The 14,989-nt window shown below is 37.7% G+C and overlaps 1 protein-coding gene across 1 annotated transcript; it reads right to left on the reverse strand.

Annotated features, from left to right (window-relative positions):
* Nucleotides 1–1,538: 1,538 nt before the first annotated feature.
* Nucleotides 1,539–14,256, reverse strand: LOC122345107 (phosphatidylinositol transfer protein beta isoform-like). The gene is made up of 8 exons (XM_043238939.1): nt 14,213–14,256; nt 13,833–13,840; nt 13,193–13,254; nt 12,687–12,770; nt 6,653–6,730; nt 5,866–5,976; nt 5,541–5,672; nt 1,539–1,580 (listed from the first exon to the last, which is right to left on the reverse strand). Exons 1-8 carry the CDS (start codon nt 14,254–14,256, stop codon nt 1,539–1,541), a joined length of 561 nt encoding a protein of 186 aa, XP_043094874.1.
* Nucleotides 14,257–14,989: the final 733 nt, after the last annotated feature.

Consider the following 14,989-nt stretch of genomic DNA (forward strand, 5'->3'; position numbering starts at 1 on the left):
CTTTTATCTTTTTAAGTGCAAAGGAGCAACTGTATCTAAAGTGCTAGAAAAAGAGAGTGCATAGTTTCTGTTACATCATCAAGTTTTTGCATCGTATTGGATGAACTAAGGAATTGAGATAAGTCAGGAAGGTTATTTAGAAAGCTTTCTTTTTTGTGGTGGAAGTGATGGTTCTACCATACTTGTAATAAGGTGCAGAGTTTACAGGTTTAACTATACAGAGTTCACACAAGACTAGATAGTGATCTGAAATGTCATCACTTTGCTGCAGTACTTCAACCATTTTAACATCTATTCCATGTGACAGTATTAGATCTAGAGTATGATTTTGACAATGAGTAGGTCCAGAGACGTGTTGTCTAACCCCAATGGAGTTTAAAATGTCTAAGAAAGCTGATCCTAATGAGTCTTTTCATTATCAACATGGATATTAAAATCGCCAACAATTAAGACTTTATCTGCGGCCAGTACTAACTCAGTTAGAAAATCAGCAAATTCTTTAATGAAATCTGTGCTGTGTCCTGGTGGCCTGTATACAGTAGCCAGTACAAACATGACAGAAGATTTATCACTAGCACATGATTCTGTAGATAATGTTATATGCAGCACCAAAACTTCAAATGAGTTATATTTAAAGCCTGCCCTCTGAGAAGTACTAAGAATATTGTTATAAATTGTAGCAACACCTCCCCTCTACCTTTTAAACGTGGCTCATTTTTATAGAAATAATTTTGGGGGGTAGATTCATTTAGAGTAATATAATCATCTGGTTTTAGCCAGGTTTCTGTCAAACAAAGCAAATCTAGCTTCTGATCATTGATCAAATCATATACATAAAGTGCTTTTGTGGAAAGTGATCTAATATTTAGTTGAGCCAAGTTTTATCGTTTGCTTATTTGAATTATAGGTAGTTTTAATTTGTTGGACATTAATTAAATTATTGCTTTTGATTAGGTTTGGACGTTCTCTGCATATTCTAATTCGGGGAACAGACACAGTCTCTATAGTGTGATGACAATATGCAACTATGTTACAGCCGCAATATTTAAAAAATTTAATTCCAAACAATGTGTAAAGTAAATTAACAAAAGGTTGATTTTAATAGTTTATTGACATCAACATAATCTTAGAACACTTTGTAACGTATCTGCAGTATCCCAAAAGGCCAAAAGATATTTGAGAAGAAGCATGCGATCAAATGCAGAGAAAGCAAAGCAAAGAAGGTCTCATGGGAAATCAGCCCAAAGGAATTCACACCTGGCAGTGTTTGTGTATCCGTGTGCTCGTGTGTGCATTCAGAACCTGTGTTCTGTGGAACAATGAGTGCTAGTGAACGGCATGTTCCCAAAGTAAGGCGGCAGGACAAGACAAGAGCGAAGGAAGCTAACACAAGGGCTAGCCCTGCCCTAGGGGGAAACCTCTGGGAAATAGGTTTTTGCGCTTCAGCATTTGTCGATTTTGAGGAATAGCCTTGCGTGATTGTCCCGCCCTGGTTCGGAGGGGTCAGTCATGGACAGCCTTTGTAGTCGTGGCCGGCGTCACTCATCAGCAGCACTGGTTCCTCGCACTTCACCTTGTCTCTGACTAAAAACAAAAAGTAAAAGAGTCGAAATGTAGCGCACTGTACTGTATGTGGACACCACAAACCTTCTTCACCATATAAAAAGCTTGCGGCGCCGTGTTCGCTCGAAAAGATCTTTCTGTGTAAATGACATGTATAGAACGGGCCGTGAGTTCAGGGCCGTGAGCTCTAGTCTTGACAAATCCAATTAGCGGCTGAAATTGGTGAAGCTTGGTGAGAATTCCTAAACAGACAAATTTCAATATCACCTGAGCAGCGAGCGGTGGGAACAAACCCACCGTTCCTCATTTAGAATCATACTACAGGTGCTTTTCAAGCACAGAAATCCATTTGTATGTTAATAAGCTCTCAAGGAAGTTGAAGCATGCCACACAGAGACGACCGCACATCAAGCTCCCAGCACACAGGCTACCAGAGCCCAGGAAAACCGTGAGACAGATTCTGTTAGTGTGTCACACAGTCAGAGATTGGAGAGTCACTGTTAGTCAATAACAGACATTTATTTCTAGGTAATAGACCAGATCTTCTACCTTTTATCCATTCGTTCTCTCCAGACAACAGAAATTGCTCTCTGATGCTATTACTTGGCAACGGGCAATTTTCTTTTTGTTGAAAACATTCTTCTCGTGTGTGTGTGTGTGTGTGTGTGTGTGTGTGTGTGTGCAAATGTGTCACACATGCCAGTGTTGAGTGAACTGGGAAAATGTAGCCTACTGGTATAAACATTTTTAGGACCTAGGTCTCTTCAGTTATATATAAATAACTTCCTTTTTAGAAAGGTTTTACTCAGTACAATATCTTAGCGTCTCATTGTAATAGCTTTTCTCTGAACGGGAATGTCAAGATATGTTTCACAGAATATTTAAGGGCACGTTTTAAACAATGAATTACAAAAATAATGTTTTGTCGAAAATACCGTTTCGTCCGCAAAAATACTCCCTTACATTTGCACTCGGTCGCTAATTCTGGAGCTTTGTTACGAGTGGCTCTGAATTTCTGAACAGGCAAGCAACTGAAGATGGTGTAAAACAGTCTAACAATACCACTAAAATAGATAGATGACCGAAAAATAAATGAATAAATCAAATGCCATCATTCGCTCACCCTCAAGCTGTCCCAAAACTTAAAATTAAAAGTGATTGACGGCATGCACCGCAAATTTTAGAATGACCCAACAATAAATTGCACAGAATCCTTTTATAGATACTGTATGCATACATTTAAATATATAAATACATTTGCAGAATATCTAAATATTGATAAATCCGGAATTCAGAACAAAGCCGAACCCTACCTCCATCTGCTCAATTTCCTCTCTTCTTTCATTTCATCCAATTTCTTTTCTTTTCCGCCCCTCTCCCTCCTGCTTTCTTCTAGCAGCCACTTCTCAGCGGATGACAGAATAACTGCATTTGGACTAAATTCCAAAAAGCACACTAGGTTTTGAAGTGTAACCAGAAAATGCTCTGTTTGGATTCATACGGAAGGGTCGGTGGTCCTCTAAGAAAACAGTTACAGGAAAATGCATAAATCTGCCTTTATTAGCTTCATATAAATTCAAAGCCTGCTACAACTGGACCACTGAGTATATATATATATATATATATATATATATATATATATATATATATATATATATATATATATATATATATATATATATTTTTTTTTTTTTTTTTTGTTTTTTTTTTTTAACCAGAAGGCCTTATGTATAAAATATCTTTCTTCTTTATTGATTGATTGATTTTTTTTTAGCGATCATCATATAGTATGATGTATATTATTCCATAATATGAATAATAGTTAAACTGTAGTAGTAATAATGTGGCAACTAGTTAGATTAAACCATCAAAATAGACAAGATTTTAATTAAATAATACACTATAAAGTCACAAAAAACGAATGACAGGAACATTTCCTATTAGTACTGCATTCATAAATTATAGTCAAAATACAATTTCAGTCTGATATTTTCTAATAAATCTTTCTAGTAAACACAAACTCATTGAGAAGACAGTGGTTTAGACACATCAGGGGTATAGGAAGAATCTGAGAAGATCACAATATGACTTATTAATAATATTTAATTTTGTAATTTTAAACAGGAAATCACATGCTGGTGCTTAAGACATTACTTACTTAAATGTATTTATCTGTTTATTTTATCTATATTTTATCTATTTAATGGCACAAGTATCCTCTCACAATAATGCACAGCATGCTGTTGACCATTCAACCATTCACACAAGTGATTGGTTGAAATTAAAGGTGAGCACCGACCAATCGGATTACAGTTTGCAGGTCTGCTGTGAAGACAAGTGACAAGTGAGCAAAGGCTGTTTCCCACTGTATTTCCTCAAGAATCTTTTCCTCTGTATTCAGCGCAGGATTCAAACTGGGATGGTCGTGGAAAAAGTGACTCATTTTAGTTTGTTTTGTTTTTGGATCATTGTCTTATTGGAAGATCCAACTTTGGCCCATTTTAAGATTTTAACAGGGACTGTCGGTTTTTGATTTATTTCGGGTTTTTTCTCTCGCCCTTTCTGTCGTTATTTATCCAAATCACAATTCATGATACCATCTAGGATCTCCACCTCTACAACATTAAAGATACAGCGAATATTCATTTATTTATTTTTACCGCACCTTGTGTGCTGCTAAAAAGCTCACCTGACCATAAAACCCAGTCGATCTTTAAAGTTCCATGAGAATCTTGCAAAGCAGTATGCTGAGATTGTTGTTTTTGGATGATTTTTTCTTCCCTAATAACCGACCCAAACCACACGTGACGATCTTCCACTTTTTTTTTTTTTGCACACACCAGCTACTAGTCAGCTACTAGTTTAAATGTGTTAATTAGTTAAAAATGACACGTGATTGGTTACCATCAACAGCTGAGTTCGTGTAAAGAGCATCACTTATTTTAATGGAGTTTTCAATGAACTGCAGTAAGATGAGAAACAGCTTTTATTCATCAACCACTCCTCTACCTGCCTATTGCAGATTTAACGAGTAAATAATAAAATCCCAATTAAAATCTTTCAAAATGATATAAGAACTGTTGGAATTTGACAAAAAAGAATATACAGCTAAGAAAGAAAGGTTTTCTTGAAGGATCCAAAGCAAAAAATATTGCATATTATTGCCCTATATTGCATTGTTTCCTCCGTTTTGTTTCTTAATAATCATTACTATATTAATAATCACAATATAGCTTTTTATTTCATATTTTTGTTATACATATGGACAGATCAAATGCAGAAAAAAAGACAATGAAATGTAAAAATTAATTTAGCGTGTTCATTACAAATAAAAATGGACCAGTAATTTTACAAAAGCGGTTCAATCAAGAGCAGCATGCGATTGCTCTTTTCTTTTATTGTTAGATTAATATTAATAAGACCGACTGTACTGCACAGATTCAATATAATGTTACACATGCCATGTGTTTCCCCAACAGTTTACCAAACCACTGATTATGTTTGCCTGAATACTAAAATACTGTAATTCTGTGTATATTTATCAGGATTTCCGATGAGATTTAGCTAAGCCAGCAGAGAAAATGTGCAAATCTAGATGATTTTATAAGTTTAATTACTATGTGTAGCATTGGAATCACTAGACGAGAGGCTTAAAGAACTCAAATCTGACCCACATTTTTCCTTATTTTTCTTTCTTTTTTTCAACTTAAGCTCACAATTAGCATTCTGACTCATTCTGCCAAGCACGGGCCACATATAAGTTTTGAATAATGAGAAATCATTATATTTTATAACATTAAATAGAAATAACGTGACATATTTAATGCAGAACCCCATAGAAACCCTGAAAGGAATTCTGGTCAAATTCCCTTTTTAAAAAAAATAGCATTCCCTGTCTGGCTAAAACACGGATCAAAGTCACCTGTGCTTTTCTCTGAATACTAATTCAACACAATGTGCGCTAGATGTGTGTGAGCATGCCTCACCTCCTCCAGCTCCTTCTGCGTCCTCTTCCATCCTTCACTGATGTCCTCCATGTCGAGCTCCACCCACTGATCAATCCAGCAGAACAGCTGACGGTTGAAGTTGGTGAAGATCCTCTTCTCTTGCTGAGCAAATGGCCACGTCACAAGAGACATGGATCCAGACAGTTCTATTGAATTGTAACTCAATGCAGACACTGTGCATTTACATAAAGAAATGCTCTCTAATTTCATTTAAGGCAATATTTTGAGTAGATCGAATACTTAGTATAATGCACTTAAGCTTCTAATGTGCGTGAGGACTTTATGGAGAGGTTACCTTGTGAATGAAGCTTTCTATTCTGTTCTGAAGGCCCCACCACTTAAACTTGACCGTCACCAGCTTGTAAGAACACATTAAGTAAGCAGTGGGGTTATTAACCAGCTCTCTCTGTCAGGGTCAAACACAAATGTATAAAAATCATAAATTTATGTTCAGTTAAGAACCTTTTCATTAAAGTGACGCGTAAGAACATGAGAAACATTTTTTCTCCGAGCTCTTCAATTGTACTACGGTTAACTTATTCAGATCATTTGAAGGTTTGTGATTAAAAACACATACAATCGAAGACATTTTAGGCCCGTAACGAGCCACGAGATAATGGATCTAATTTTTCGATACACATTTCTGAAGACATCTCTTCTTCATAGAATTATGCGGATGACGCACATGTCTCAGCCAATCACTGTCCTGTCTTTTCACGGTCTATCAAAGCGGAGTGATTCATCTTCATTAGTTCTCAACACTCCACACACTCAACGGTAACACACATTAACACACAGGTTTTTTTACTCAGGTCTCATAGAAATGGCACTGGACACTGAATTATTATTTAGATTATATTGCTTGAGATTGCATTGTCATTTAGTTTCTCGGGACCAGGGAGAAAAACACAAATTGAAGAAAGAATTCAACTGAAAAAAAAAGAAAAATAATTTTGATAGCACATACAACCTTCATGGACATCAGCCCATATTTATATATATGTATGTAAATTCATTTCATTTTTGTGTTCTGTGTAACAAAAAAAAATCATATGGCAAACCATATGAAAAAGGGTCCTTACCTTCCAACTCGGGCCCAGTGGTCCTCGGCCAGTCTTGACTGAATGAAAAATAGCCGGATCTTCATCTGCCTTGTAGTCCTGCACATTAACAGATGAAAATAAACATTGGCTTTGTTTGAAACTTAAATACTAAACATCAATGAATGATATTGCATTATCAGCATCAATGAATTAAATAGCCATTTTAATTTTGTACGTAATCCTTTCTTAACCATCAGTTCGGTAAGAATATTATTCGCAAAGCTGCTTCGCTAAAGTTTATTTCCTCTTCAAAACTGCACATTTTACTCCTTATCAGCAGATTCATTAGGGAATATGTCAAAACCTGCATCATTACGCCCGTATAGACTTACGTTATGCATAATAGAGCCCAAGTCATTAAAAATTATTCAAGGACAGTAAAGTAAGGAGGTTAGGAAAAGACAAGGACCAAAAAAAAAAAAACATAGACTTAATAAACCTGAGAGAGTAGAAACCAGGAAAGCTAGTGAGAAAAACAGCTGCTGGTAAAATAAATGTCTGAAGCATTTAATTTTAACTGGACCTCCAGGGCCTCGCAATTGTAAATAAATCATGTGATACGCCTCCGGCAAAATAACAACTTCTCAGTTTCTGTACAGTTAGTGAGGCAAACAAGCATTGAGGGTTTATGCACACACACACACACACACACGCCAGCACTGTCACACTGAGAACAAACCGACCTGTTTAATACCAAGTGTGCTGTCTGGAGGCCAAAGCGTGATGATACGGTAACAATGCATGGTGTGAATTCATGTAAAGCAGAGGTTTGTTTGTGTGCCAGGCTATATAAGCCCTTAATTACTCGAACTCCAGCTCACGGTTCTCAGCACAATGCCTGCAGCCATGCCTGAGGCCAGAGCCTGATAGGGGCCCAAAGACACGGACAGCCATACACCAGAGAAAACTGCTTCATTAGACCATAATCCCTCTCTCCCCTCACACAAACACTCCTAACTAACTAATCAATGCTGGAGAGGAGCATTACATTATTAAAGCCCTTTTTACCCTCTCATCTGTACGCAGATTCTTGAAATCGCTCTTGCTTTCTTTATACGTCATTAACTCAACTTGATACAATAATTTGTTAGAAGTGTGTGTGTGTGTGTGTGTGTGTGTGTGTGTGTGGGGGGTGGGGGTGGGGATAAAGGCCCACCTTGAGAAAAAAAAATGTATAATTTTGTGTGAAAATAAATCACAGAAAAAAATTAAAAATCCAAGTATATATACAACGTATATAGAAATATTTGTGTTTCTATATATACAATATACTATATATTCTATACAAAAATCTATATATTCTATATATACTACAATACTACATTTAGCTTGTTTTGTAAAAAATAGTATTGTTTTTGTTCAATAAATACTGGCATTAAAATATGTTAATATAAAAATATATTTAAAATAAAGAAACAATCATTTTTAAATAAGATTCTAAAATGTTTTGTAGGAAATCCAATAATTTGATATATATTTACAGTAGTAACAACACATGGCATTTCATTATATAATATGATTAATACCATGTTTTTAAATATGATGGGTTCATTCTAAACAGGTGATTATATCTAACGTGGACACCCAACATAATATTTGATATTTTCCATCTGAATCTAACAATATCATGTTAACGAATGGAAAGGCTGCGCCATCTATTAATTCTAATGTTAATCAGGCGCCTTTAGCTGCAACAACAATACCACACTTATACTACATATATTCATACTACATACTACATATTCAGTCATTATTTAAAAACTTTGGCTTTAATTAATTAAGTATAAGTTTAAGTAATTAAATATAAGATTAAGCGAGCACAAAATCAGCTGTGTATAATTTACAGTAGAGATTTAAAATCTGAATTTACAGTTGATCTTAACATGAAGATGTCTGCTTTGGCATCAGACTGCACTGTAACTGGGGTCTTTACAACTTGCAAGGCCTAAGAAGTACAGTGCCACCGCCATCTGCTGGCTTTATGAAACAATACACTGTAGGCAGACGCATTTATCTGGTAATGCATGGAAATATTAGGTTGACAGGGAATAATGGTTGATAGAAAAACAATAATGTGTATATTTTATCTAAAACCTTCAAATCTTTCACAATGCAGTAAAAGGATCACCAGTATTGAAGGGTTTTAAAAAATATAAAGAGTTCAATATAGACAGACCTGCTCACAAAGAATGATAAACTAATAATACTCACACATATGTAAAATGATGTGACTCACAAATAGCAAAGACGTGTTTAACAATTAAATCATTATTGTAGCCACCATGTATGAAAATGGCACACACGGCAATGAAGGCGTGAAAGTCTAAAACATGAAGGGTGTAAAAACAGAAATTATGCGGTTTTCACAAATAGCTAGGATGTTACCAAAATTAGGTTTTGAGGGGATTTAACTTACTTCAGGGTATTTGGCACCAAAATGGTTTTACACATACACACAGAGAGAGGTGTTAAACGGAGGCACCATTTTTCATCCATCAAATATTAATTAACCTATGAACGCTTTCACATCTTTGTCTGCGTTGTAAACTATATATATTTTCTTTTCACAGTGTGACTGACAGACTGGCAAGAAAACTTGAAAAAATGGTGGTGGCTATATGTTATATGTATTATTGTAATGTATTTTTCGCAATTTCTGAGTAAAGGTGGGATAAGTAGTATTTTCCCTCCTGCTTGCTAGCAGGAGACTGGTGGAGAAGGCTTCTTGTCATGATGAAAATTCATTAACAGAATGTTAAATTAGTGGGCTTAAGTTTTTAAAAACACATTTAATTTATGTAGTCGTTTCATGCTATTTGCAAGGTATAAATAAGTTTGAAATAAGTTTCCCAGTTACTTCAGACAGTGGAGTAGGTGGTCAGGAGGGGGACAGTCCTCCTGTGTTCTCCCTTCAAATGGGAAGAGGTACCAAGAGACCCCAGTTTAGGCCTAATCCCATTTATACCCCCTAGCTCCCTTCCCTTTCCTCAACTCATCAATTTTTGCACATTCCATGAAGGGGCATTGTTGTCTCATTTCTCTTTTATTAGGAGGAGGGAGAGGAAAGAAGGGATAGGGGAATTTCAGCATAACCTGGCTACAGCGGCAACATGGTTACTTAATGAAAAGTAATAATTTGTTTCATGTTATATATAATCATGTGTTAATCTGTAGTAAGTGGTGTCCCAATCGTTAATGGAATATTTGCACCTCACCCTTGACACTCTGTTTCAAGGGACAAGGAAGAGAGATAGGCGGAGGGTAGGGGGTAGGGGTAGGGAAAGGGTATAAAAAGATTTGTTCCATTCTGTTCTGTAGACCCTGTCAAGCTCCTCCATCACTCCCTTGGCAGCCTGACGCTGGCTGAAGTGTTTAGCGCTAGACCCCTTGCTCAATGAATCCATGAGAGCAGTTGAGGGCTGGAGTGCATTATGTAGTGACCAAGTGGATCTCATTTGTGTATTCTCTATGGTATAGCTTAATGCCTACATTTTTTCCTAGCAAACTTCTCTTCCATTCCTTAATAGGGTTACTACCACCTCTAAATCTTCCATATGCACCAATACAGTTATGTTCCTCTTCCTAGTGGAATGAGCATGCTTTCCCAGTGTTATCCAATCTCAATGAGTGAGGTTCAGAGGCAACTGGGTGAGAACTTAGCTTATGCTAATGGACAGGTCCAAGTGGGACATCCCTTACCAAAAAGTAGTGTCACGTCAAGTTTATTTTATTTTAAGTATACTTAAGTAAAACTAAAAGTGTACTGAATTGACCCACTTAAGTATATAGAAGTTTACTTTTAAGTATACTTTAAATATAACAGTAATAAACTTTGATTCCCATGATGCCTAGAGGCATGAATAAATTGGAGTTTATCTGTTTAAGAAAAAAATTATAATTATGCTGAAGATCATCTGATGTATAGAACCACAGGGTTATAATAAACATAATTCAGAGTTTAATCTCTGAATGAGTTCAGTGATTCTGATCAAATGATGTAATACCACAAGGTCACATTTTCACTGGCTTGTTTAACTACAGCAAAGCAGCCAAACAAAACTTATTGTTATAAAGTCAAGAGTCAGAGCCCAACAAAGGGCAACAGTCTAAGCAGGAGGCGCCCTGACTTCCTTCTCCCCAGACACTCCTCCAGCTCTAGGAGGGGAATTGCGAGCGTTCCAGGCCAGCCGGGAAGACAGTCCCTCCAGCGTGTCTAGGGTCTTCCTAGGGCCTCCTCCGCTGAGGCATACCAGGAACACCTCCATTGGGAGCGTCAGGGAGGCATCAGGTTGGGGATCGAAGATACTGGAAACTCCCTCCTCGCAAGGCAGGAACTGGGGCAAGCCGCCCTTGTCCGACCCAGGGAGCCATAAGCCTCAGACTTGAGTGCTGATTCTCATCTCAGCTGCCAAATTGCCCCGAATGCACACTGTAGGTCTGGCCAGATACGGTCGAGCGCCAGATAACATCATCTGCAAAAAGCAGAGGCCGTTATCCTGTGGTCACCAAACCAGACCCTGGCTCCGCCTGAAATCATGTCCATAAAATAATTAACAGGACCAGTGACAAAGGGCGTACATGCAGGAGTCCAGCATGCACTGAAGCAAGCCTGGCTTCACTGCCAGCAGCGTGCAAATAGAGGACCGGTTCTTCGCTTGGCAATGGGCCCGCCAACCCTATTGTTCCACAAGCTCCCCCACTGGACACCACCACGAAGAAACACGGTGGAATGCCTTCACTCCAGAATCCACAAAACACATGTGGGCCTGGGTGAAGCATTAGGCTCCCAGAAATTCTCCTCTCAGTACCACCAACATGGACTTTACTCCCGGGTAGAAACAGGAGTGTGATCCCCTATTGTTGAGGACCACACCCTCCGGTCCCCCTTCTTAAAGAACCACCACCACCCCAGTCCAGCCAGTCCAGAGGTCCATGCCTCCATGCAATGCTCCAGAGTAAGTGTCAGCAGAGACAGCAATGCAGCATCCAGAGGCCTGAGGTACCAAGGACGAGATCTTATCCACCCTAGTGTTTCTGCCACGAGGAGCTTCTTCGCTTTCAACCTCATTAGCCTCGGCCAGGAGTAATGGTCAAAGTCCTCCACGCAGATTACGACCTCTGTCTCCTCAGTGGAAGACGAGAGTTGCAGAATGAGGGAGATCAGCAAAAGTATTCCTTCAACCAGAAGACAATGTATCGAGGTTAGCAAATTCCACCAGCACTGTATACAGTGTTGGCAGAACACTGCTTCCCCTTTCTGGGCCCGTGGGACTGTTTGCCAGAACCTCTTTGGGACAAGATCCGATGAGTGCTTTTCTATAGCCCTCCTGGAAATTCCTCCCAGACCCAGGTTTTGCCTCCACAACCACCTGGATGGCCAGTCTGCTTGGCCCACAGTGCCTCAGGAGTCTACAAGTCAACCAGGCCAGTGGACTCCTTCTTTCAGCTTGTGGCGCGATCCTGCTTCTGGTGTCTACAGAGGGTTTCAGAGTTTTATTAAGCCACAACAGAACCGGAGACTTTATAGCCACAGCTCCGGACTGCTTGGCACAATAGCGGTAGAAACGTAGTCACTGCGTGCTCAATGTCTCAGCCTCCTCGGGATACGGGTAAAAGCTCTGCGGAGGCTTGGAGTTGAAAGATCTCCTCTAACAGGGGTCTCTGCCAAACATTCCCAACAGACCCTCACGATGCGTTTGATTTCCGAGTCTGTCAACCTCCTCCCCATCACTTGGATCAACTAACCACCAGGTGGTGTTGATCAGTTGATGCCAGCTCCACCTTTTTACCCGAGAATATCAGGCTCTCTCAGCCAAGGAATAGAAGAGGCTAAGGGAAGCATGACACCAAAACATGAACGTAAACTAAAAACCCACTTTTACAAATTCACTGTTATTTTCAGGTTATTTAAATGATCAATTATGTGGTAGCTGTACAAAAAGGAATATTTATGTTAAATGTAAATTAATCAGTTGTGAGAGTGTAAAGAGAGTGTCAATTAAATGTTACTTACAACAGGAATTACTTGTTCTTTGTCTGCAATATCAATGGGTGTGACCTCCACAGACTTCCATGTGGAACTGTCCAATTTGTGAACCTGTTAGTCAGTTATTTATACGGATTTGTATACCAGATAAACACACGCAACTACAACAATATTCACAATAAATTGTCCAAAATATGCTATTAGTGAGATTTGGTACTTAACTGAGTAGTGTTTAATATTGCACTTGAACAGTTTAAAATCACTTATTGTCTAATCTGTAAAGGCTTAAAAAACACATTCAATGATACACTTTTGTGAATGTAACGATAGTCTAGACAGTATAGCTAATCTGCTTACTCTAATGTTTAAGTTAAAAAAATGAAATTTTATCTAATATCATGTACATAAACACTTTGTAACCTAAATTAAACATATCCACTATAATGGGTGCTCCAACTCACAAGCTGAATACACAGACAGCATGTTTCAAGAAAATATAGAATTCTTTCTCAAGTATAATAAAATATACTTACATTCTCTAGCGTTCCAAGGTCAGGCTTGTGCCATGTCTCAATCTTGATGAAAAAATCATCCTCTTCATGTACTCATTCTGGGAGAAGCAAAATCTGATTTTATTTTTTATTTTATTTTATTTTCATTTTATTATATATACAGTAAATGTGAATAAAGTTTAAAAGTAATATTTAGAGTTAATATTTAAGTGAAAGAAAAGTCTTAAAAAGATCTCTTAAATATATCCCATAAATTCCTAAAAGATTTCTTTAAAATATTTGTATTGATATTTCAATATCAATCTTATTTTTAGGTAAATATCAACTGGGTGGGGGTTAATGAGTCTTTATCAGTTTTAAAAGTTTGTGCTCAGCAGGATTTCATTTAATCTTTATCATGCTAATATCACAATATTGACATTGAATACTTATCATTATAAAATAAAAGTAATCTGATAAAACTTATTATTATATTCTAAAATCACTACTGCAATCAGTTTCCCTACAACATCAAATATTTTGCCAGGCTATGACATTTATACTTGTAAATTCTGTCAAAACCATTCCATAGGGTCTTTGAATTTACCTTCATACACATCACCAAAAAGTGATCTTTTCATTTGTTAAAACTAATATTTTTGATATTATCATCAGCACTTACCGTTACAACTGTGACAAACATGTATAGCACACAAGAGAAAAACAGATAATTAGAGGCTTACACCAATGAATTACAGTTGATTACATCAATAAAGTAACTCTTCTCATAATAAAGTGCCTATATATTACATTTATATAGTACATTTTATGTGAATTTATATTGTTAAAACCAATTATTATTTTACACACAAAAATGGCTGTAATTACTTGTCACAGTTCAACACTTTTTTAAACTAAAACTGCTAACTTGTTACTTTTCGGCAACAACACTATTTATGGTTTATCCCAAAGACTAGTAAATACAAATTCATTGTCTGCCAGCATGCGGCACTGTTGGAGCGGGGATATAAATGCGCTTTCCCTAGTAATAACACAAGCTACCAGCAAACAGCGTTTATTGTCATGCAGTCTACAGCCTCAGTCATTATTCCCTACATGGAGTTTACTAAGCCACCGACAGAGAGGTTCAATACTGAAGACACCTGGTGAGACACTTTCTTATCAGCTAATTAACTCAAAACACCTGCAAAGGCTTTTAAATGGTCTCTCAGTTTTAGTTTTTGTAAGCTACACACAATCACAGGGGAAGACTGCTGACTTGACAGTTGTCCAAAGATGACCATTGAGACCTTCACACAAAGAGCTCGAGACACTAAAGGTCGTGCAAAAGAAGCTGGCTGTTCACAGAGCTCTGTGTCCAGTACATTATGGGAGGCGAAGAGAGAGAGGCAAAGATGTGGTAGAAAAAAAGTGTACCAGCAATAAGAATAACTGTACCCTGGAGATGATTGTGAAACAAACCCCCATTCAAAAATGTGAGGAGATTCACAAAGAGTGAGCTGAAGCTAGAGTCAAGATGCTTCAAGAAGCACTACACACACAGGCATTATGCAAGACAGCAGAGTTGTTCAGCTGCAGCATTTGCTTGTGTCAAAGCCATCTTGAACAGCAGTTGCGTCAGAAGTATGCTGACTGGACTGCTGCTGGAGTGGTCCAAAGTTATGTTCTCTGATGATAGTAAATTTTGCATTTCCTTTATCAGGGTCCCAAGTCCCGGGAGGAAGAAAGAGCGCAGAATCCACATGTTGCTTGAGGTCCAGTATAAATTTCCACAGTCAGTGATGGTTTGGGGTGTATGTCATCTGCTGGTGTTGGTCA

Source organism: Puntigrus tetrazona, chromosome 5 (genome assembly GCF_018831695.1).
Source record: "Puntigrus tetrazona isolate hp1 chromosome 5, ASM1883169v1, whole genome shotgun sequence".
Lineage (NCBI taxonomy): Eukaryota > Metazoa > Chordata > Actinopteri > Cypriniformes > Cyprinidae > Puntigrus > Puntigrus tetrazona.